Source organism: Leopardus geoffroyi, chromosome C3 (genome assembly GCF_018350155.1).
Source record: "Leopardus geoffroyi isolate Oge1 chromosome C3, O.geoffroyi_Oge1_pat1.0, whole genome shotgun sequence".
Lineage (NCBI taxonomy): Eukaryota > Metazoa > Chordata > Mammalia > Carnivora > Felidae > Leopardus > Leopardus geoffroyi.
In genome coordinates, this window is record NC_059338.1 from 65,332,945 (window position 1) to 65,357,672 (window position 24,728).

Consider the following 24,728-nt stretch of genomic DNA (forward strand, 5'->3'; position numbering starts at 1 on the left):
TAAAGCAAATTAAACCACGTATGCCTCTTGTTAAGTGGGAAAAGTAAAAATTTGCCCTTATATTATGCGAATATCATTAAAGATTTTGAAAACAATGCAAGCCAAGTAAAAAATAAAATGATCTAACTTGAGAACACTTCTTACCACGTCCTGTATCACAACGTACTTGGACATGTGTCCCAGACCCTCTATATTCAAGTACAACTGTTCCCACAACTGTGATGGTGTTGGTCAGATTTCCAGCTGTGGTCACAAACAGAGCACGCTAGACACACAAAATATTAACAACGACTTGCAAAAGCTAAAATCAACATCGAGGCCAGTATCGTAAGCAAGGGAAGAACAGTCATACGATTGCGTTTCCTGCTTTAAATCCTTCCCGAGGTCAAGCGACCCAATGTCAGCGAGGATTCACAAAATGAAGCCCTCTTGGATGGCAGGTCTTCCAAAACCCACCCACACTTTCCTATTTCTAAGGGCTTTCCTCACAGCAGAACCCATTATATCTTAAACAACGATCCTTGAGAACAGAAAGCAAAAACAGGAATGATATTCACAAATTTGTCCATTTTCTTCATGCTCCCCCTCAGGATATTCCCTGGCATCCTACGTCCTTAGAACTCAGCTGGTGAAAACAGCACTTGCAATAGAGGTCTGTCAAGTATGTATAAAAGTATAGAAAGCTCTTGACATGGTTTCCATTGTTTAATTTTCCTCCCGCATCCCGAGGCTCAGAAATACTGATACTCTTAAATAATTTATTACAGGATATTGTTATAGTTTCCATAGCTCTGCCATCAGCATCCTTTCTGTCAAACATTTCGTGCAGCCACGCTCCTGTCCAGAAAGTTTATTATCACAACGAACCCAACTTCCCCCCCCCCCCCGATAACACTTAAAGATTCGTCTGTTCAGCTTGAGTCTCTGAAAACGTTCTCTTACGTGATAATCTAGTTTTGTTATTCTCTTTCCACGTAATTGAAGCAAAAACCTACCCCCAGGCGTGCCAGCACTCTCCACTGTAATTTTTGTTAGTTCTAGTGCTAAAATGCTAAGCGAAGTATGCTGGGTAAACCACCTGACGAAGGCTGAACAGGACACGGCAGAGGGCGGCTCAAATCATCTGTGTTTCCCTCAAGTTAATGGAGAAAAAAAACTACAGGAAACACGTTCCATGTGGAAGAGAAAACTGAACACGAACCAGCGAAAGATAAGTTCTAGTGTCAGCTGAGGTTACGCTACACACAAATTAAGGCAGGTACTCTCCCCAGGAGCAGTTGTGCCCGGCAAGGGTTTGTCACCCTAGTCATACCTGACATCTCAGGGAGCGCAGCCCCAGGAGCACGTACGTCACGTCGCACGAAGTGTGCGTGACTCATCTACAAGCCGCATGGGCACGGGGTGTCTGGGGGGCTGGTACCCAGGCCTGTTTCCGGCCGGCAGTGGCAGCAGACAAGGGGGCACCTCAGTGGGTCAGTCCTTCTGGGGTGGCCCACGCACACCCAATCCCTGACGGTGCACACACGGGCAGGAGACAGGGAAGGATGGACACGGGCCGGACAATGGTCACAACTCTATGCAGGGCAGACTCTACAAGAAATTAGCCTCTGAGGTCAGACGGCCCCACTTATGATCCCCCAGGGGGACTCCTCTGTTCTCAGGAACACAAAAGGAAAGCAGAACGTGAATCGTGGCTTCAGTCCCACCTCCCAGCCCCCATTTCTCTAGAGGTAGCTCATAATCAGCACACCCCCTTGCTTCCTTCCAGCCACTCTTACAGCCAGCCAGGCGCACAAAACAAACGGGTGGGATTTCTAGTTGACTGTCCGCCTCTTTGGGCAGCACAGTCAATACACAGATGGCACTCTCCCCAGCCTCTCTCCGGACTAGATTCCTGAGCCAGCTGCTGGAGAAAACACCGTCACACCGCCCCTGCGCCATTTCGGGGGTGACCTACAGAGATTCCTAAGGGAGGACGCCTCCCCCTGTTCAGAGTTCATTAGAACATGGAGAGGAGGGAATTTGGAAAAGCAGATTCAATGCATCTTTTCTTTTTTAATATCCGCCGCAGAAAGTAAAGTTTGACAAACTCTTTTTTGGTGAGTATTTTTTTTATGTTTATTTATTTTTGAGAGAGAGAGCGAGTGCACACAAGTGCGGTAGGGGCAGAGAAAGAGGGAGACAGACGATCCAAAGCAGGCTCTGCACTGACAGCAGCAATCCCGATGCAGGGCTCGAACTTGCAAACTGTGAGATCATGACCTGAGCCGAAGTCAGATGCTTACCCGACTGAGCCACCCAGGTGCCCTGACAAACTCTTATTAACTAGTTCGTGGGGCTCCCGAGTAAGAGCAAAAGAAAAGCACGGGTTTTAAAAAACACAGGCAAGGGGCGCCTGCGTGGCACAGTCGGTTAAGCGTCCAACTTCAGCCAGGTCACGATCTCGCGATCCGTGAGTTCGAGCCCCGCGTCGGGCTCTGGGCTGATGGCTCAGAGCCTGGAGCCTGTTTCAGATTCTGTGTCTCCCTCTCTCTCTGCCCCTCCCCCGTTCATGCTCTGTCTCTCTCTGTCCCAAAAATAAATAAACGTTGAAAAAAAAAAATTAAAAAAAAAAAAAAGAAACCACAGGCAAGCCCTGACCTAGGTGGAGGCTGACCGCTGAGTTTGGATCTGGTCCCGACCTAATCTTCTCGTTTTCGTCTCTTCTCTTGCCTGCTCGTGCTGTCCTCTGCACTTTTCGCTCTTCCCACCTCGTGTCTCTGCAGGGCAGGCCAGCCCCTGTGCCTCGATGTCCCCCACCTGTCTTCATCTACTGAATTCCCATGACCCTCTGAGGCCCAGCTCAAAACCCTCCTCTTGGGGGAGGCCTTCCGACTCGCCGGGGGAGGGAGGCTCTGCGGCCTGTGCTCCTGAGCTTGCCCACGAATCCACTCCCACACCCTGCACCGTATGAACAGCCCTTTCTTCGCATTCGAGTTCCCAGAGGGTCGGAATTCTGTTTCATTACTTTCCCCCACCACCTGGACTCACACTGGCCTGACACGCTGAGTGTGCTCAAAGTATCTTTGCTCAGTAAACGGCTGCAGACAGAGTACGTTCAATACCAGTGACTTTGTGAGCCTTTGTGACGTCTCTATAGCACTGTTAACAAACCAAGGCAATCGCTATTCTGCAGCAGAAAGAGAAATCTCTTCTTGTTCTCTTTCCCTCCTTCCTCTCTCTCCCCTTCTCCATTCCTCCCTACAACAAGCACTCACTCAGTGACCTACACAGACCGGATTCTGGGGCTACAGGAAGGTGTCAGTACAAACCGAACCCTGCCCTCAGGGACTCTGACGCCAGCAGGGCAGTCAGAGGCACGAGGCGATAAATCACGTGCAAACTGCACCAGAGCCCAGCACAGGGGTCGGTAGCTCAGCCGGGACCAGTCAGGGAAGGCTCCTTGAAGAGGGGACGCCAAACGAGGTACTTGCAATCTGGAATCGCAAGGATAACCCAAACTTCTTACTCCTTATGTGACACAGTGGGGAAATGTCAACCTAATTACATATCCTGGAAAATGTTTTCCTTAGATCAAAGAAAGTTGGCATAAACTTACCCATATAGATTATGGCTCCCAAAAGTTGAAGGTGGCTGGCTCCCAAAAGTTGAAGGTGGTGACATCTGATAATAGCAGACGTTACAAAAGTAAACAGTGAGAAGTAAAAGGAATAGAGACACCGGGTTTGGCCACGGCTTGTGGAACAAAATGTCTGCTGCGCTCCTTGGTTTAAGAAAATCTTACAAACGTCTAAAATGTGTCCTGTTCTGGGGTGCGTGCGTGGCTCCGTCGGTTAGGCGTCCGACTTCGGCTCAGGTCATAATCTCACACTCTGTGAGTTCGAGCCTCAAGTGGGGCTCTGTGTCAACAGCTCAGAGCCTGGAGCCTGCTTGGGATTCTGTTTCTCCCCCTCTCTCTGCCCTTCCCCCGCTCAGGCTCTCTTTCTCTCCCCAAAATAAATGAAGATTAAAAAACAAAACGTGTCCTGTTCTTATTCCACGTCACTGGAAGTGGAGAGGAGGGAACAGGCAGAGTGATGTTGAAGACAGTAGTGCCTCAAAAGCCATGATGCACCTCTTTCTGTGAAGAGCCAGGGCAGGTTGGGGGCACCTGGTGGGGAGCACCGTCTGGACCGGGTGTCAGGGGCGCCCGGACCCACGGCCCTCAGACCTTTCCTTCCCTGCTGAAGCCCTAGAAGTCACGCCACAGGACCCACCCTTTCCAACGAGGGGAAGCCCCCCGAGGGCACCCGCCCCGCCTGGCCCTCCCGTGCGCTCATCCTGAAGCACTTCTGGTTCATGGCATCTCGGGGTCTCCAGCCTCCTCACGAGGGAGCTCCGAGAACAGTCCTCACTTCAGGATGAGGAAGGGAGGGCGAAGGGAAATCAACACGCTCTTTGTTCCAGGGCTCTGTCTTCACCTGCTCTCACCCAGCAGTGAAATTCGTTCGGTCAAAATAACCCTTGCAGCAGAGCACTCCGCCCTGCCCTGGAGGAATTCTACACGTCAGGCCAGGCCGGGAGAAGGGGGGGAGCGCCAGGCGAGGTCTGGAACGGGGCCGTACCCCGGCCCTCAGAACAGAGCTCTATGCGTTCATTTCTCCAGGGCCCGTTTAAGTAGCCTGCAGAGTCTAGGCGCTGGGAAGGAAGGAGGAAAGACCACCCCTTCCACCAGTTTGCCTAGTGAAATGAGGAAAAAAATGTCACGTTTTTCTCTAATTCAGACAAATTTTAGCCTTTCTCGGCCAAGATTGTTTTCCTATTGGCCATATTTCTCTGTAAGTCGACCTGTCAAGAAGCAGGCTGCGGGAACACGGGGAGGCCCTCTAAACTGTCAGATCAATTCAGGAGCGCAGGATTCTGCTGCTCGTCCGTGGCCCTGGGGGGCACGCTGGCCGCCCGCACCCCGATTGCCTGCACGAGGCCCTGATGGCGATTCCCGAGGCCAGCTGGAGACGTGCAGGAAGATGGATGGCCTTGGAATTTTCCACTCTCCCGCTGTCTGACTGCGGCCAGCCACCATTACCAAATTAGTGCCACAAAGGAGGGGTATTCTCTCCCGGGGCAGGCGGGAAAGATAGATCAGCGACCCACAAGCAAGTGGCTAAAAAGGAATAAAGAGACAATGAGACCCCGACGCTGTGGCACGTGAACGTCACGGGGTTTACAGGTAGTCACACACGGAGCGATCAGAGAGAACTGAAAAGAATCCCTCCTCCCATCCCACCCCCCAAATAAGTTGTTTTCTCTCATTGTTCACCAAATGCCTTCTGCAGTCCCACTCGGCCACGTTTAAAGGCATCAGGGAGGACTTTTATGTGGGGTGCAACGTGCTAAGTTACACATGCGTCTGCATTTCTACATTACGGGCCAGTTAATTTTGATTAGGAAGAACCAGAAATAAGGAACGAGAATTTACCAGAAAGCTATGAAGCAGAAAAGCTGGGAGAATTCAGTGAGATGCCAATGCACGCAGGCCCTGATAGGACGCTTGGTAAAGAGCAGCGAGAGTGTCATTACCAACGTCCATCGCCTGGAAGATGCACTAGAGAAACAGTCAGAGGCACCATTTTATTGTGTTTCGCTAAGAAAAAGCATTAGCAAACTACGTCAGGCTATCGGCTATGCAATGGATTCCAACTCCAGGAATATAAAATTGTGAAAAAAATACACACTTTGGGATTCATGAAACCCGGTATGACTGTGTCTACCTCCATGTTTTGACAGAACATAAGCCACGCTCTGCGTAACTGACACCTGAGTGCAGGACGTCTGCGTCACCACAGCCACATCAGACTCCGAGCTCCCGACCAGCCCCCTGTCTCTCCGAGCTTCTCCCACTATACAGACTGGGCTGCTCTCCTCGACCCCTGGTATCGCCCAAACTCACCCTCACCGCTTCCAGTTCTCCCCTTCAGCGTCCTCTGAGTCGGCTGTCAGAAAGCAGACAATCGTAAGTCACTCCAAACCCAAACTACAACCTTGCTCTAATGTTACGTTGCTTATGCCAAGCTAATGGCCTTGCCAAATTTGGCTGCATGCGGGAGGTGACTTAATGCACATGTGTTCCCAGCATCTTCTTTCAATCCTGAGTTAAGCAGTGCAATTTCCCTTGGAACGGAATTTAAATTAGTTACTTTAAAGCCCACGTTCACATTTCTTTTTCCACCTACCACACAGCTCTCTCTAATTATCCAAGTGAAAGCACTTAGCAGGATAGTTTGGGTAGAGACGTGACAGATGGATTTCAAAGCCAGTGACAAACCATACAGACAGGTACTGAATGCTCTGGAACCTGAGTTGGCTACTTTTCACAGGGAGCACTGGCCTTGAGACGATCTAACATATAAGGGAATGGAAGAGAGATCTGTAAAGACATACCAAGAAACTATACGGCAATCAAACAAACACGGGGCACAAGTTTTCTGCATCACATTTATTACCTTCTATTCCAAGAAGGGGACACTCCCCTAAAACACCAGCCAGAGTCCTTGGTGGTCAAGAGTCCACTGCATTCCTTGACTAGACAAAGATCTGAGAGTGACGTGTTCACTCAGTGATCATTTTTCCATGATGCAAAAACACTCTTCAGATTTTTTTTTGAGAGAGAGAGCGAGAGAAAGAGAGAGGGAGAGAGAGAGACAGCATGAGCAGGAGAGAGGGGCCGAGGGAGAGGAAGAGAGAGAATTTTAAGCAGGCTACATGCCCAGCACAGAGCGTGGGGCTCAATCCTACTACCCTGGGATAATGAACTGAGCTGAAATCAAGAGTCAGATGCTCAAATGACTAAGCCACTAAGATGCTCCTTTTCAGATTGTTTAAAAAAATACTTTTTCATGACTATAGAAAAATCATAGCAATGCTGGTCTGGTCATGAAAACTCCCCACTTCCTGTGCACTGTCCTTCATAATGACTGTTCCCGGTATTGCCTCCATGAAGAAAAAAACACCTGAACTTCCTAACTTGTGAGACTCAACAGTTATACTACTGCTCACCATCACAAATAAAAGAGACAAGTTTTCCTTCTCTTGGGTTGTACGCAGATTTAATTAGTTACTCAAATAAAAAAATGAAACTCCAAGTGATTCTTTCACTCCAGTCTTCTTTTGTTCCCCCAACATCTACATGCAAAATAGAACATATCTGCTAAAGGAATCAGGGTTTGATAATTACAGGAAGCATAACTGAATTTGCACATGTGAAGTCTCCAACTTTGAATTCGGAGACAATGAAGAACGTAACAGTCCAAACAAGAATTAATCTGTTTCTGAAAAAACTTTAGTAAGTTATCAATGGGGAGAAAAGAAATGTTGGTTTTAAAGAAAATAATAGAAATGCTCCTAAGAAAAGATTATTATGGGAAAGCCTATTTGGAGGAGAAAAAGAAACCAGAGCATTATCTATAAAAGGTAAGCCTAAAAGAAGTGAGATGCATTTTTTCTCCATTTCCCAATCACCTTGAGAAGTGGAGAAAAAATGAAACCGAAGGAAACAAGGCACAACAAGAAGAGGCTTAAGAGAACAATGAGTTGACAACAAAAAAGTTACAGAGACTCACAGGAGTGAGAATTACTGACCATCAGTATGTATTTAGATTATCATGAAGAAAAAGAGATTGACAAGAATTGAAAAGACACAATGATGTCACATGGCAGTCTCGTGACCCAGTTCAGCCCAATGAATCAGAAAGCTGATTTTCCCAAGCAAATGAATGAAGCTGAAGCGGCAGCTTAGAGATAAATGGGGAGGGAGCTGGTGATGGGGATCGCTATCACCATCGTCCTAATCAAACTATGGACAAGACTGCGATATTAGCTGCAGAGAAGCTCCTGTTAGTGACTAAGGCAAGGTGCCCTCCTGCTCCTAGCACAGCTAGAATTCTGGGCCCAATAGACACCAAAAGTTGACACGTGCCAACAACAGGTTTTGCAGGATGGTGTAAACACTCCAGGTTTTAACTAAGCTAAAGGAGACACGGCACTGGTTACGCACTGCAGCAGAGAATTGTAAAAACACTTTCTCAAATGGTGAGCCTCAACTCTCCAAATGTCCTCAACAGCACATAGAGTGTCCTGGCCCAAGAAAAGCCTTTGAACACATCCCACTGCCCTTCCTTATTCAGGGGTCAGTGCATACCTAGATGCTGTATCAAGACGAAGGTACTAAAAGTATCTTTAGTTTTCATAAGGCACTAGATTCCAAATGGAAAGGTAGTCATCAGATGGGGCAGGTAGCAATTAGAGGCTGAGCAGAAGGCTGCAAGAATCTAAAACAAAGGAACTCCATAGGCATATAATCACGAAATCCCCAAAACATCCCAGAAAGTGATAAAAATACATACCTCTGGGTAAAGTGTTGTTATTTCCCCAAAGAGGAAGATAGTTAGACCTCTTTGGTCATAATATAAACTATTATCAGTGTATTCCGGAGAAAGAAATGAGGCAAGATGATATTCTTCTTTTCTTCCACATTTAAATTTATTTACCACATTGGGAACTCACTCACTACATTGTCTGCACATGGACAGACTGGACTCCAACTATGAGAAATCTTTAAATTAACTAACAATATTTTCCAGGATATTACTCTGAACAGAATAAGCAAAAGCAGCAAATCTCAAGATAACAAGCTTACATATAGGGTTCAAAGCCGAAGAATGAATGGCAGCAGTAACAAAAACTGCTTGTACTTTCCCAAAGCACATTCTGTGATTAGCTCTTTGTCCGTTCTTCAACCATAGTATTATATATCACAAACGAAGCCCAGAAGTTTAACACCAAGTAAGATTAAAATGTGTTTAGTTGGGGCACCTGGTTGGCTCAGTCGGTTAAGCATCCGACTTCGGCTCAGGTGATGATCTCACGGTTCGTGGGTTCGAGCCCCACGTCAGGCTCTGCGCTGACAGCTCGGAGCCTGGAGGCTGCTTCGGATTCTGTGTCTCCCTCCCTCTCTCTGCCCCTCCCCTGCTCGTACTCTGTCTCTCTCTTTATCTCTCAAGAATAAACATTTTTAAAAAATGTTTTCTAAACATTTAAACATTACGAAAACCTTTTTTTAAAAAAGGTTAAAACGTGTTTAGCAAATTGTACCTTAAAAGCACAATAGAGCTTTAGAAAGATTTTCAATAATGATTTTTGTTGAAATAAAAAAAAGCACTTCCTGTTTAACTTTTTGAGCCCAATAATCCTTTTCACCTTGAATAATCAGAAATAAAATAGCTAATGAATGTAAAACTTTTATGTGAAAAGAAACTGATGTGTGCATAACAGGCACCTTTCCACACTAACTCATTGCTGTGATTAAACCACAGATAAGCAGTCAGCGTCCTGAGGGATCAATGGTGTAATAAGGAAAAATATATTTCTCTCTTTCCTCTCCCCGTCATTGGCCCCAGCATAAACATAGTATAAATATCTGTAGTGGTCAAACACTGCTCATCTTTACCAGACAAGTGCTTAAAAAAATGGCAGCTAAAATGCAGTTGGCAAGCCCTTTCCTGGGGTGCCTGGGTGGCTCAGTAGATTAAATGTCTGACTCTTGATTTCGGCTCAGGTCGTGATCTCCCGGTTCGTGGGATCAAGCCCCAGGTCGGGCTCCTCACTGACAGTTCAGAGCCTGCTTGCGATTCTCTCTGTCCCTCTCTCTCAAAATAAATAAAATAAACAAACAAAAACAAAAACAAAAACAAAACCTCCCTTCCTGAGTTGCTTGCTACATGGCAATTACATAAATCAAGGACACAGATGGACATGAGACAGACATGGGAGTCAGTGTGGAACCAAGGCCACACGACAAGGTAAAGAAAGCGGAAGATCCTTCCGAGCTCACTTGCCCATCAGGTCATGGCTCTGTGTCATTCTCACATTCCCTCCTTTCTATTCATTTCTGTCACCGTCACCTGTCTTGGACCTTCATGATTTCTTGCTTGCAATTTTCCAAGGTAGGCTCTCTGCCTGCCCACCCCACGGTCTTTCGTCAATCCACTCTTTAAACTGCCACCAGAAAAGAGAGATATGAGATCTACCCTGTGGCCGCAGCATAAAGACAAAATTCTTCAGCAGGACATCAAAGGTCCTCCACAATGTGCCCTTGAACTACCTTTCCACCACACCCAACGCTCGCTGTGTGTTTCCATTACACTGGCTTCTTTGCCATTCCTCTGTCATGCCCTGTACTCCGTTTTATAGCTCTGTCCATATGCTTCCTATGTAAAAACTACTTTGAGGAGCACCTACGTGGCTCAGTCAGTTAAGCGTCTGACTTCCCCTCAGGTCATGATCTCAATGTTTGTGGGTGTGAGCCCCACCTTGGGCTCTGTGCTGACAGTTCGGAGGCTGGAGCCTGCTTCGGATTCTGTGTCTCCCTCCCTCACTGCCCCTCCCTTACTTGCACTCTGTCTCTCAAAAATAAATAAGCATTAAAATATTTTTAAATACCTTGATCACTGTCTACACTGCTCATAATTCTGTTCGTCCCTCACGAAACAACTGAAATGACACCTCCTTCAGGAAGCTTTCCTACACCCTATGAATTTTACTTCTCTACACTCTCGTGGTACTTTATGCACATGTTAGCTACAGCATTTACCACATTCTACTCCAAACTGAAGCTAATTATGTAAAAGTGAATCTCTACGGCTACACTGTAAGCAGCTGAACACCACACATCACACCTCATAAGCACTTTATGGCATTTATTTGCTTCTATGTCTTTTCTTTTCCAACAAACCATAAATTCCTGAGGTCATGATCTGTATCTCCCTTTAAAAAGTATTTCAAATGGGGGTGCCTGGGTGGCTCAGTCAGTTAAGCATCCAACTTCAGCTCAGGTCATGATCTCACGATTCACTCTTATCAGCACAGAGCCTGCTTCAGATCCTCTGTCCTCCTCTGTCTCTGTCCCTCTTATGTCCCTCTGCTTACGTGTTCTTCCCCCACCCCCCCAAAATAAATAAACTTAAAAATGTTTTAAATGAAAACTTAAATATATATTTACACGATATAAATATAATGCTTAATATCAATACATAATATGTAAATGTATAAGCACACGTATACTCTGCTTTTTGAAATTTCACATTACACCACTTTGCTTTTACAAAAGACCTACGTTAAAATTAGTGTCTGTTTTCAGTAACCAGAAGAAATCTGAAGAAGATCTCCACTTTCACCGAAAAAGGCAAAAAGCGAAAATAGGGGTCGGGTGTTTATTTTTCAGGGAGCCGTTACAAGCCCCCCACACCCCACCCGGGCCCCCAGCTGAGACAGCACCCGCCCATCTCCCTCCCTGGGAGCTCACTACACTCAGCATCCCACCACCAGGATGGGCTGTCTGGGAGCATCTTTCTGTGTGTGTGTGTGTGTGTGTGTGTGTGTGTGTGTGTGTGTGTAACATTTATTTTGTGCATTTATTAGCAAGATGTGTCTTAAGATATCAGAAAAGCCCGAGAGGGTGTTTTTTGGCTCAGAGAATGCTCAAATTTTTTTCCATATAAATTAACGATAATTGCTTCTCCGTTTTACACCATTTCGGATTAGTAAAGATTTCATTAAAAAACGCTCTACTGGGGCGCCTGGGTGGCGCAGTCGGTTAAGCATCCGACTTCAGCCAGGTCACGATCTCGCGGTCCGGGAGTTCGAGCCCCGCGTCGGGCTCTGGGCGGATGGCTCAGAGCCTGGAGCCTGTTTCCGATTCTGTGTCTCCCTCTCTCTCTGCCCCTCCCCCGTTCATGCTCTGTCTCTCTCTGTCCCAAAAATAAATAAACGTTGAAAAAAAAAAAAAAAAAACAAAAAAAAAAACGCTCTACTTTCAGATAGTGGGGAAAACCAGTATATTATACATGGAAGTATTTATAATGTACATCAAGGTTCCATTTACCTAGTACCCAATGAATAAACAGGATCACCCACACCTTCGAGTATTGGTAGAACAAGACAATATCCCTCATGCTCCCGCCCACCTCATTCCTTCCTCATCTTCCGGAAGTAATCGCTATCTTAATTCTGTGTTTCTTATTCACTTGTTTTTATAAAGTCTTATCCCATATGCATGTATCCCTAAACAACATATTGTTTAGTTTTGCATGCTTTTGGTTTCTTATAAACGGAATCATATCACATTTATTATTTTGCAAATTTTTTGTGTTTGTTTTTGCTTTTTAGCTCAACATTATGTTCGTAAGATTCACATATGTTGATGCATGTAGCTATAGTTCATTCGTTTTCACTATCTAAGAGAACCTCTTGCAAATGAGCTCTGGGAGGCACACAAGAGAATGTCCACAGCAACACTGTTTGTTAACACAAAACACCGCAAATGACCCAAATGTTCATTATCAGGAGGCTACATAAATAAATCATGGTATTTTCTACACTTGCACCTGCTAATGTGTCTGGCATGTAGTAGGCCCTCCATAAATATTTTTTTGGATAGACTTGAGGAAGAAAATATAACTGACTCATCATGGCCTTCTCCTCCGAGCCCAGAACATGTTCAGATGCATCTGAGACATCCATCCACAAAATGTTGGCCCCTCAGGCTTGCAGTGGACAGATCGGTAGAAAAACTGACAACACAGGTCATCTGCGTCGAGATGAGTTAAGAGGACAAAAGGGCAACTGTGACACGTCTGCCTGCAAGAAACTCTACAGAGTGGAATTTCCGAGGGTATTAATTCTGCCTGCTCACTTCTGAGTTCCTATGCACCACTGTGGCTCACAGGCACCCCCCCCCCCACTTCATCTTCTTTGCTATCCCCTCTTCAGATGAGTCTGTTCTGGTACACCTGGGAAGGATTTAGGGATGGGGCAAGAACTGACTTTTGATGTCCCATCGCTGCCCAGCTATATCAAGCTCTCAGTGCCATGATAATTACATTTTGTTAGACAATGATTTGTCTCTCACTGGGTCCCACTTGAACGTCGCGTATCCATTGTAAGGCAGTCAAGCCACCCTGCTTGTCACTTTTTCACCATATTGATGTCAGCTCTTCGGCAGAAACAACCCCCTAGAAAAATGATCACCATCCCAGTATGCTATTAGTCTCTTTTGCATTTTACTGAAATAGAAACTAATTCTCAGGATAACACTGATGGTGAAGATTCAGGGAAGACAAATTAGACCAAACCAAATGAGTATGTGTTTATCTGCAGCGTTGGCCAATCACTTTCAAAAGAACTGGGTGCAGAACATAATGAAAAGGCACTGAATCCAAAGGTAAAGAAAAGACTGCCAACGACAGACAAGTTTCCCCATGAAAGTGAGTATTATTCACATAAGTTCATCTCACTTTGACTTGACTTCATCCTTTTATCATGGTCATAATTCAGACCTGAATATTTAGCTCCCAAAAATGAAAAAGGAAGGAAAGAAGGCAGGCAGGGAAAAAGCCATGATTCTGATGCAGTAGATGTAATAAAAATACAAATAAAGCCCACCCATCATCCTTCCCTTCATTTGTTTCCACAACCGAGTCTTCCTCCTTCCCCTTTCCCATCACCCCACCCCCCTGCCCTCCGGCTCGCTCTCTTCTGTTTCTCTTGCTTCTCTTGGCAAAGACCCTGGGAAAGGATTAAAGCAGCCAGTCCTCACTCCTTAGATTCAACTTTTCTTTGGGCTTTTCCTTTCAAACGTGAACTACATTGCACCGCAAATAACTAAACTCTTCCTTTTACACTCTGCATCTTTCCCAGGGTTGCTGCATTTCTGATACATGCTTGGGCTAGAGGACGCCCTCCTCTGCTCGCATATATCGCTACTATGTTTGAGTAGACACAAACCCGACTTCAAGCAAAATGTTTCTGTGCTACGAGTAGAGTCTCCTCCACACACTTCAGCCCAATCCAGCAGCTTCCCTCACCTTTTGTCTACCTCTTCCCAAAGACCCTCACCAGCTTACTCGTTAGTTAGCCTGCTTCAAAGCAGGAGACCTGGAAAAGCCGTAACTTACCCTCGGCTAATTACTTTCCCTCTCAAGCCTTAGGAAGTAATGAGGGAGATCTTTACTTCAAACTTAATTTCATTCCAAAATGTAGAATTGTGTTTGTGGGTAAGAAGGACAGTACCCCTGCGAGAAAATGCCAGTCTAACGTTAGGGCCCATAACAGCCAAGGTAGGAACTCTGCATGTAATTATTACAGAGACTTTAGGAAGAGAAGGGAAACCAACGTTTTTTTAACAGCTACAGTGAACCAGGGACCAAATGAGGTGTTTTCACACATTCCCTCATCTCTACAAAAGTTGGGAGGAGTTACTATCACCTTCATTTTGTAGATGAGGAGACAGGCTCAGAGGGGCCTGCCGGTGGTGTCAGATTCCGAATCCAGGTTTTTCTGATCCTCAGGCTCCAAAGCAGGGAAAGTTAAATCCGAAGGCACCTTCAGAGGGCTGAAGGCCACAAAACACCGTTCCGACAGCACACTATCAAGCAAGGCCCTCCACGCCCCAGCCTCTGCTACTTTCCTCACCTCCCCACCCTTTGCCATAAATCGCCCTTCCTCCAGCCGCACAGGACACCGTGAGGCTCCCCGAGTGCCGTGTTGATGAATGGTTCTGTGCCTTTCCCCAGGCTCCTCCCTTTTTCTGAGATGCCCCTCCCCCTTGCTTCATCCATCTACCTCCTCCTCTGCGATTCCGCTCAAGGGTGGCCGCCTTCAGGGAGCCTTCCTCACCGCTGCCCTGATTTAGATGCTCCTCATACCCCTCCGGAGTACTCACCCTACTGACCACAGCTGCTCCTATATTTGTAGGTTTCTCCTACTAAGCTACAAAGTTACCCTTTTTAACTTTAGCATATAATACAATGGTTGGTCCACCAAGAAAGAAAATGGATGAATGACCAGAAACCACAGGGTAGCACACTGGAATTAAAAACCAGTGTGGTGGAGTTCATGCCAGTACTTAAGCAGAAGCCAGACAGTCACCTGCCGGGACCGTAAGGATCGGCTGACAGTACTCGAGGGGCAGGGCTCCGTGAGCCCTAACATCCATTCGGGCTCTGATGGTCTGGGGCTGCAGACTGCTGCTGATTGTGGTTTTCTGAGGAGGACGAGCCAACATCTCGGAAGTAAGTGGGGCAGGACGGTGAGAGCACAGGTACAGGAGGCAGAAAACCTGGGAAACAGTCCTGACTACAGGCCTGACTCGCCCAGGTGTGACTTTAAGGGAGAGGAGTTTCCCCATTTGTAGAATGAAAAGGGAAGAGGTGAGTGGAGGTGACCAACTAGATGGCCTGTTACTCTATGTCTGAGAAATGTTCCCCGTTTACCCGCCGTTCACGGTGTTCCCACACGGCACGCCGATGCCCAAAGCCCTCTGCCTGCGCATCCCTCACCTACGCTCCCTATGGTCTCGTGGTTCCTCTTCTAAACAATAAGGTATAAGATGCAAAGAAAAAAATGAGTAAAATCTACCTATTTTATTGACTGCAGTGGACAGGATACTTTTGAAAAAAAAAAAATAACGAAACGAATGAATGCAGGGAAAATGCGAGTCCAAAGGGAAATCGGTATCGACAGAAATTTTAATCAGCCACATGTCCCACAGACACTCAGAGTTCATGGATGTAACGCTTGCATGTTTGACTATGAAGCTGACAGTACAAGATATGTAATCATTTGTAATTTTATTGGAAAAGGTATTTGCATCCTCCTTGTTGTAAGGTAGGAGTCCACAGGAAGACGTCCATTAATTAAGGACTGTGACTCATAGGCCTGGTTATTCTTGGCTGTTTGTATTAAAAGCAGAAACTATGGGGGCGCCTGGGTGGCTGAAGAGGCTGACTTCGGCTCAGGTCATGATCTCGCGGTTCATGAGTTCGAGCCCCGCGTCGGGCTCTGTGCTGACAGCTCGGAGCCTGGAACCTGCTTTGGGTTCTGTGCCTCTGTCTCTCTCTGCCCCTCCCCCACTCACACTCTGTCTCTCAAAAATGAATAAATGTTAAAAAAAAAAAAAAGGCAGAAACCTGGGTGATATGGCAAGAATCTTTTCTCCACCTGAACATGATCCTGAAATGAAAACCACCTGACAGTGTTGGTGACAGAAGTGAGTAGAAAGACCAGCCAGAAATTAGCTGTGTGACTGGGTTTAGCACTGAATTTACAGAATCGTTACATACTTGGATTACGTAATTTTTTTCATTATATTTTACATCTTCCAGGGAGAGAGAAAGACTTATGTTATATGGCATTGTTACATTTGGAAATTCGTGACTTGTCTTGGGACAGATTCTACCAATGCTAAAGGTCTCCTGTGTGGTATTTAGCCCCTTAAAATGGCAACATAAAAAAACAAACAACGACAACAAAAAAAACCTAACCCCCTTCCCTCCAAAAATCAACTCAGTGTGTTAAAATTCTACCAGATTCCTGAGGGAAGGCACCATTAGGTAAGGTTCAAATGTTCACAGGCGACTGAAAAGAACTGTAGATAATCACAAAATTGTGTTCATTACCTGCTGCTCTTAATTCCCTCTCGGGTGCTACAACAAAGCCGTTTCTCTGATACCCTGCTCAGCAGAGCTGTGCACGCCCGTGCTTCTGAAATCAGAGTCAACCCGGATTTTCAGAAACCTCATTTTCAAGCCAACAATTTTCTGAAGTTCTCCTCTTCCCCCACATCAGCTGGCTGAGAGAAGATGTCTGGGTTATAATTTCATTTTTAAGGGTTAAGGGAATGAGTCTTTAGAGAATACACTTTGTCTTGCAGCATTTGGGATCCAAATTTCCTTCCCACCCTTTCCCTGGAAGGATCGGCTTGCAGAGGACGCACAATGAGAACAGAGTTGCGAGTGCTCAAGACGGCGAAGGGAGGAAAAACAGACAAGTCGCTAATTAGCTCTCCAAACTGGACCCTCAAACACACGGAGCATCCTCCTCTCCTATCTGGTGTTTCTGGAAGAGTTTAGGTCAGTAATGGAAAATTTAAACACTGTCATAAAATCCCAATTTTTTTTCCACTGCAGCTCTGAACACCCTCCTGGATATTTAGCCGCGAGGCCTAGCGCTGGGGTTTCACACAAGGCCGGCAGGAGGCCTCGGGGCTGAGAAGAGAGGGGGGACACTGAAGGAGCCGCCTCATGTCTCCTACACCCAGTTTCCCAGGATTCATGTTTATGAGAACATAAGCTCCATGAAAGCAAGGATTTGTGTCCGTTCTGTTCAGCAGCACAGCCCTGTGCTTGGAATGGCCTAGACACGGGCAGGTACTCAGTGAGAACTTTCCGAATAAAGCCACAAGAGAACGGAGGGACTGCGTCCGCCCCAGGCAGGCCCACTCTGGTTGACCTTAACACCACAGCTCTGAGGAAGGTTCCAGAGGTTCCAGGGCTCGGCTCGCTTGACAGGCTGTGGGCAGCTTAGCTGCAGGGTCGCTCCTGGGACTCCGTGGCCCTCAGTGCCTCCCACAGGGGCCAGAAGCCTCTCTCACCACACCCCAGCGCTTGACAAAGGAAAGGGTCAGCAGTGGAGAAAGAAAATATGCTTAAAAACCACTGACTTCGGGGTGAGATCCAAAGGCTGCAGGTAACAAATCTCGCTTCTTGCCATGTTTAGCACTCCCCTTGGGACTTCAAGCAAGTGGCTTAATTTCTTCCATTTCACTTTATCATTCATCATGCAGGGTGACTCTACACGAAATGACTAGAGAATCTGATGCTGTTGGAAACATAATTTTACTGATGCCGATTCCAGAATTTGTAAAGGGCTAGGTGGCCGCTATACTCCTTCCGAAGTCCGATGCCTCTGCGACCAAAAACCTTGTGCAGGGCTGTCCACGGGGTTGTGTTATTCCTGAACATCCTTTCTGACTGAACAAGCCATATGGCTTTCGGTTTAGTTGCCAGGCAGCCTGGCCAAGCTCCTATCAACATGTCAACCAGATGAGGTGGGGGGGAAGGAGAAACAGAACGCAGGATGCTGGTTGTGCTGAACAGTAAAGAGAAAACAGGGACCCCAGACCGTGGGCCAAGGTTTGACCTCAGCAGCTGCAAAACCAATCGCTTCTGAGTTTCACTGCGTTTCAAGGAACATCCACAGAGGAAAAATCACAGTAGCCCATAATATATGATAATGCCTCTCCTGGGCTTTGGTATGATATTTTAAATATACAACTAAACCCAAAAAGCTACAGTTTCAGATCTTGCCAGAAATTGGGGTTTTACTTGAACTATAAAAGAGTCAAGGGATGTTCACTGGGCAAGATACAAGGTTCTTCTTTATAAGTTCTTATAAAACTAGAAACCACTAGGGCACCTGGGTGGCTCTGACTTCAGCTCAGGTCATGTATTCATGGTCTGAGTGTTCGAGCCCCACATCAGGCTCTCCGCTCTCAATGCAGAGCCTGGAGCCTGCTTTGGATTCTGTTGTCTCCCTCTCTCTCTCGCTCTCTGCCCCTCCCCTGCTCTCACATGCTCGCTCTCTTTCTCTGAAAAACAAACATTAACACACACACACACACACACACACACACACACACCCAGGATGAGACTTTGGTCTCCAGTCTAGCACGTGAGGGGTGTAGAAGTCACCACTCCATCCTAACAAGTAACAAGCTAACAAACTGAAAATTCCACAATTCTTCTCAGAACTGTTAGACAAGGGAGGTCACAGGCAGACTGCTGCCCCCAAACTGGAGAGACGCACACAGAGAGCCACAGCTTGTGGAAGCGGAACCCTCTGCAGGACCAGGGCTGGGGCAGGAAAACCTGAACTCAGTAGCCAGACTGCTGGGGACTTAGTGTGCACAAGTCAGAGTCAAGACATCCAGGGGGACCCAGTCTGAGGGGCCCCCACACTGTTGTGAGTCTTCACCTCCAACAGCTCCATCAGACGTTCACAGTTAATGCCAGAGAAAAACCGTCTCACGTTTCTAGCAGAGGGAGGGGAAAAGCAACCACCTTGAGAAACGCCACAGAATTCAGTTCTTCACCAGGGCTGGCCTTGGGAGAAACTATTTTACCCTAGCCTACCCCCTGGGGTTTCACCTGAGCCTAACTGACCTGGGGGAAGGGAAATACCCGATTCCAGCTCACTTCAGACATCCTGTCCCGCCCAAGAGGGGAAAAAACCGAGAAGCACTGGTAAAGTTCACAGGACCTAACTAACCACTGCCGATGATTCCCAGTCCCTCAGACATTACCATTATGCTATTAAAGGCCGGTCGACAGCAGTTCTTTGACCCACTACCTCACACCCGCCTTTCAAAAAAAAGTACAAGGCATACTAAAAGGCAAAAACAGAATCTGAAGACTGAACAAGCATTAGAACCAGAGTCAGATACGGCAGCAATGCCGGAATTATCAGGCCAGGAATTTAAAAATACCAATTAATACGCTAAAGGCTTTAATGGGGAAAAAAGGAAACAATATGCAAGAACAGGTGGACAGTGTAAGCAGAGGGATGAAAATTCTAAGAAATAATAAAAAATGCTGGAGATGAAAAACAATGTAACAGAAATGAAGAATGCTTTAATGGAATCCTTATTAGACTGGATGCAGTGAGGGGAAAAAGCACAATCGCTAAACTTGAGGATATAACAATAGAAACTTCTAAAATAGAAAACAAAGAGAAAAAAGGCTAGGAAAAAAAAAACCCAAAACAAAACCCAGAACAGAATTTCCAAGAACTGTGGGGCAACTACAAAGGGTGTAACATACGTGTTATCAGACTATCAGAAGAGAAAGGAACAGAAGCAGTATTTGAAGCAATGATCTCAATGACGGCTGAGATTTTCCCCCAAATAAATGTCAGACACCAAACCACAGGTCCAGAAAGATCAGAGAACACCAAGATCATGATACATGCCAAAAAACTACACCCAGATATACCATATTTAAACTTCAGACAATAAAAGATAAAATACTTGAAAGAAAATCCTCCCTATAGAGACACAAGAATAAAAATGACATCTGACTTCTTGGAGGCACTGCTTCAGGAGGTTTTTTTAAGGTTTTTTTTAAAAGTAGGCTCCAGGCCCAGCTGGAGCCCAATGTGGGTCTTGACATCAAGACCCTGAGATCAAGACCTGAGCTGAGATCAAGAGTCAGACGCTCAACTGACCACGCCAGCCAGGCACCCTGATTTTCAGGAGCATATTAACTAAGCCTTGATAACCATTTTTTCCTCCTCTCTTCTTCTTCATCACAACTACTACTTTTCTGAATTATTTTGCTATTTTTAGCACTCAAGCAAAACATACACGGTACATAAAATGTGAAAAACAGAGGGAAAAAAGAAAAACAAATCGCCAAGAGTCGTCTAACCAAAACTAAAATTATGGAATATTTCCTTCCAAGACTTTTTCTAACCATAGATCTTTTTTTTATAAATCTGTTTTAATCAACAGAAAGTATCATCCTGCCTGCTAATGGTCTGGCCCTTGGAGAGACAGACTTTCAGATAATCCATGGCCTTATTTCCTCCTTATCCTCAACCTCTGCCCTGCCTGAGGTGGGACCCTGCCCTAGAAGCCTGAAACAGTGAGGGTGATATAGCACCCCCCCCACACCCCACAGTTGGAGGGATTAGAGGGACAACCTTCTGCATCTAACACTCCTCCCAGCTCCGGGCATCAACTCACCCTCTTCAGTAGCTGGCTGCTTTAGTTTCTGAGCCTTCCGGGGCATTTTGCAGTAAATCTGCTGGCTTCTCCCCGACAGCCGCTGGTGTAGACACTTAGGTCTTGCCCAGCTCTACCCTGCTCTGCAGCCATCAGACCTCCAGGGACTTGCCGGCCTCACTGTTGGTGAATGAACATTTCAGCCGACTCCAGACCTCATTGAAAGTGGAATGTGTGTTTCTGTTCCTCGTTCTGTCACTGCAGGGTGATCAGTGAGTTCTGAGAGAGGAAAGGCTGCACCATAATTCTTGTTCTTACACGGTATCCTAGCACTGTATGATCTTCATTATTACAGCTTTTTATAGATTTCGCTGTCGAGTAAGGAATATACCAGTTTCAAATATGACTGAATGCCTCTGCAAGTTTTTTTTGTTGGTTTTAAAAATTATAAACAAGTTACCAGCTCAATGAACTGGAAAAGAAATTCAATATTCCAAACTCCAAAAATAATGCCAGGCACATAGCTGGTGATTAATACCTGTTGAGCGATTATGAACAATCTGTCTGGGAAAAGTCAATAGCACAGGGCCACTTATGGAAACCTGGGATTGTTCCTGAAAATCTGTTGTACTGTGAATCTGTTTCAGTCTGAGAAGCAAGAAATGTTGACCTGTGACCACATCTGGTGGCTATACCCAGTGCAATGTGTGTTGGGCCAAAAAAAACAAAAAAAAAACAAAAAAAAACCCACCAAACAACAACAAACCAAACCAAAAGAAAACGGAAGCATCTGTAACCCATACTTGGTTCATCTGGAAAGCTTACAACTGGGCTGCTGACTGTGTGACACAAACTTCCTGGGGCCCTTAGATGAGGGCAGGCATAACTCAAAATTTTCTTCTTAATTAAAGCAACAGGGATCAAAGACCTAAACAGAGGGATAATGGCAGAGCATTAAATGCAAAGTAAATGTATCATTCCTCGAATAATTCCATTTGTGACCAATTTACCCAAACAGCCACAGGAGAACTCAGGTTTCAGTGGGATGGCTGGTGTGAGGCAATACGCGGGAGAGTGGCATGAATTACGTTTTCCTATTTCCACTGCTTACTCACCACTTCTAAGGAATACTTAATTTTTGAACATCTACCTCATGGCTTACAGGTGCCTCTTAACTTCCCCAAGCCTTGCCTCCTTGACCAGTGTGATACCGTATTAATTCACAGCTCTGGGAAATACATGCAGAAAAGTTCACAGTTCCTGAACCAAGATAAATGAAAACCCAGATCCCGCTACCCCGGTAGCTTGTATGGATAACGTTACTTCTCCCTCAGTGTACGTCTACACTGCTTCAACCTACTCTTCTGTGGGAACGACCTCAGGACACGGCTCTCAGCACTCTGACCCCCTTCAAAATGGCGCCCCTCTCTTACCAGCTCCTGGCCGAGGTTTTCAGTCTCGTCAGGATGAAACCCGCCCCCACTGACACACACAGATCTCCTCAGGCTGAACTGCTTCATTCCCTGACTAACCCTGCAACTTTCTCACTCCCATGGCCATTGCCCATGCTGTGCCTTCTGCCTGAAATGCCTTTTATCAGACAATAGAAACGGCCACGGAGTTCAAGACCCGAACTCTTTTCTTCAGTTAGGACTTCTCGTTGCAACAAAATGATTCAGAATTTGCATTACATTAAAAAAAAAAAAAAAAAGTGCTATCCAAAGCAGGGGGTGAAAGAAGGTCGAGGCCAAATTAATTTTGTTACCAATATGTGGTTTTTTTTTTTTTAATTTTTTAAAATGTCGATTTATTTTTGAGAGAGAGGGAGACACAGAATCCAAAGCAGGCTCCAGGCTCCGAGCTGTCAGCACAGAGCCCAACATGGGGCCCAAAGTCCCGGACCGAGAGGTCATGACCTGGGCCAAAGTCTGACACCCAACCCACGGGGCCACCCAGGCGCCCCTCCAGTACATGTTTTTTAAACCACTGTGAGGCAAAGCAGAGAGTATGGACTTCGAAGTCACATACTTGTGGGTTTACATCCTGGCTCTGACGTATTTTAGTCTCATGACCGTGTGCAAGCATTCGCCCTTTCTAAAATGGAGTTTTCCATACCAGAAGACGGATATAACACAAATTTCCCATATTCCACTTAATAATTCTGTGCTGCCTACGTCCTTTCCGTACTGTAAAATAGGACGGCTGGTGGGAGACAGCTCCACAGACTGCTGAGGAAATGTGCCCTCTTCCCATCCCTGATCACGAGAGAAGCTGATGATGTTCTGCACCAGGAAACCGGGAGACTTCTGGACTTGAAAGGTTGCTGCTGTGTTCCATGAAAGCACCCTCCAAAATGTGTGATGCTGACGTTTTTCTCAGTTAATAATGTGTTACCTTGGTAATACTATTTAAACTGAACTTCTTCCAAAAAAAAAAAATAAAGTGTTTGTGAATTCTCTTTGTTAAGTGAGAACAGGAGGCAAAATATAATAAAAATAACTGTGCTAGATTTTCTGTTTAAGAAGTTGAGAGCCTTGGATGAATTAAAATTAACATAGGGTCAGTGTGAGAATTCGTCACGAGAATTAATTAAGGACTAGTCGGTAGACGGCACCTAGCAAAAGGCAGCTAGGAGTGACGTGACCATCTTTAACAATGTAACGAGTACAACAACGGTGACAATGACGTTGACCCAGAGCTTACTCCGAGCACCCTGTGTCCAGGCCTCAGCCTCTCTCTGCTGCAGGGGGAGAAAAAAAAATTAAAAAAAAAGCTCTCTGTCTGAATCAGCCGAGTCTCTGAGCCAGGGTACTTGTCTGACCCTGTTTTCTGGGATGAATCTGCCATCCTGTTATAAATCAGTCAGCGGGAACCCAGAAGCAGACTGTTCATTTACTTAAGAGCACACAACCCTTCAAAGGGCAAGGGGTTTTGAGGAAATCCCAACTAACTGATGGGGAAAAAGGCCAAGAGTATGGGTTCCTCTGTTGGAGATAAATGGTATCTATCAAATGCACACACAAATCCCTGAATAAACACCCGGAGCATTCCTCTGTGTTGTTTTAAAATTCAGATCCCATTAGGAAAAGAGCGAGGTGACTTACTTTTTGCCACACCACTAAGTCTCTCCTCCGTCACAATCCTATTGGCATTAATGGGAGATTTTATTACCTCTCAAAGTGTGTGTAAAAACCGAGTGTCTCTAAGAAGTACACTTTGTTGACGTTTATCATAAGGACTATTAAAACAACACATAAAAATGTCAATGTTTCATCTGAATACCTAGTTGCACCCAAGCTAGCTATTGTACAATTTCGCTTTACGCCGTTTATTAACAGAACACACACTCTCGTCTGATTAGACCGCGTTATTCTTCCTCAGGGAGAAAACCTGTCGCTAGTCTGTGGTGGGCCCTTTGCTGAGCAGATCACTGATCCTTAAAACAATGCCATGAAGTAGGTTCAACGGACCCTACCTTACAGATGAGAAATCGCAGGCTCGGGAAGATTGAGAACTTGTCCAAGGTTACACACTTGCTAAGTGACCGAAAGGACGCTGACCCCAAAGTCCAACTGAAGGCAAGTCGAAAGTGTGCCGTCCTAAGGGCAGACACGCATCACCGACCTGCCTCCTCCGAGACGACCTCCGGTCTTGCAGTGCCTCGGGGCGCCTCTGACCCACCCCTCAGTGTAACTGTACCACGTGAGCAGGGGGCACCAATCGCATGCACTCAGACCCCACGGCATCCCTAGAATATTTTAGTAGGACTGTGACAACCAGGCCGCCCTCTTGTCCTCACCTGGATCCCCGAAAAAAGAGGTCAGGGAAGCCAGATTCTGATGCATCAGGATCGCACTACATTTCGACTCCGATACTTGGCCATGAAAACACCGCGGCTGCCGAAGGAAGTCTGGCGGTCGGAAATGTGCTCCTTGAAGCCACAAGCGAACAGATATGCACGCGGTTCCACGGTAAACTCGGGGTCCGCGGCGAGGGTGTGAAAAGAACCCAAGTTTTGGAATGAGACCCAGCAAAGGACCTTCCCACTTCCAACCTGGTGATCTCGGGCAAACCAAGTTGATTAAGCTCTCCAAGTTCAGTGTCCTCATCTGCAAAATGTGCAGAGGAACGTGCA

The 24,728-nt window shown here is 46.1% G+C and overlaps 1 protein-coding gene across 4 annotated transcripts in view; it reads right to left on the reverse strand.

Moving 5' to 3' along the window:
- SMYD3 (SET and MYND domain containing 3) overlaps positions 1 to 24,728 on the reverse strand; it is a 675,859-nt gene that overhangs the window by 162,482 nt on the left and 488,649 nt on the right. The window contains exons 1-2 of one of the 4 annotated variants that reach the window (XM_045453202.1): positions 293 to 330; positions 138 to 139 (exon numbers count right to left, since the gene is read on the reverse strand). The exons of the other annotated variants lie outside the window; for them this stretch is intronic. Coding sequence (XP_045309158.1) covers positions 138 to 139; positions 293 to 314 — 24 coding nt within the window. The 5' untranslated portion in view covers positions 315 to 330. Of the gene's footprint in view, positions 1 to 137; positions 140 to 292; positions 331 to 24,728 lie in introns of those variants that run through there. 4 annotated transcript variants of the gene reach the window in all.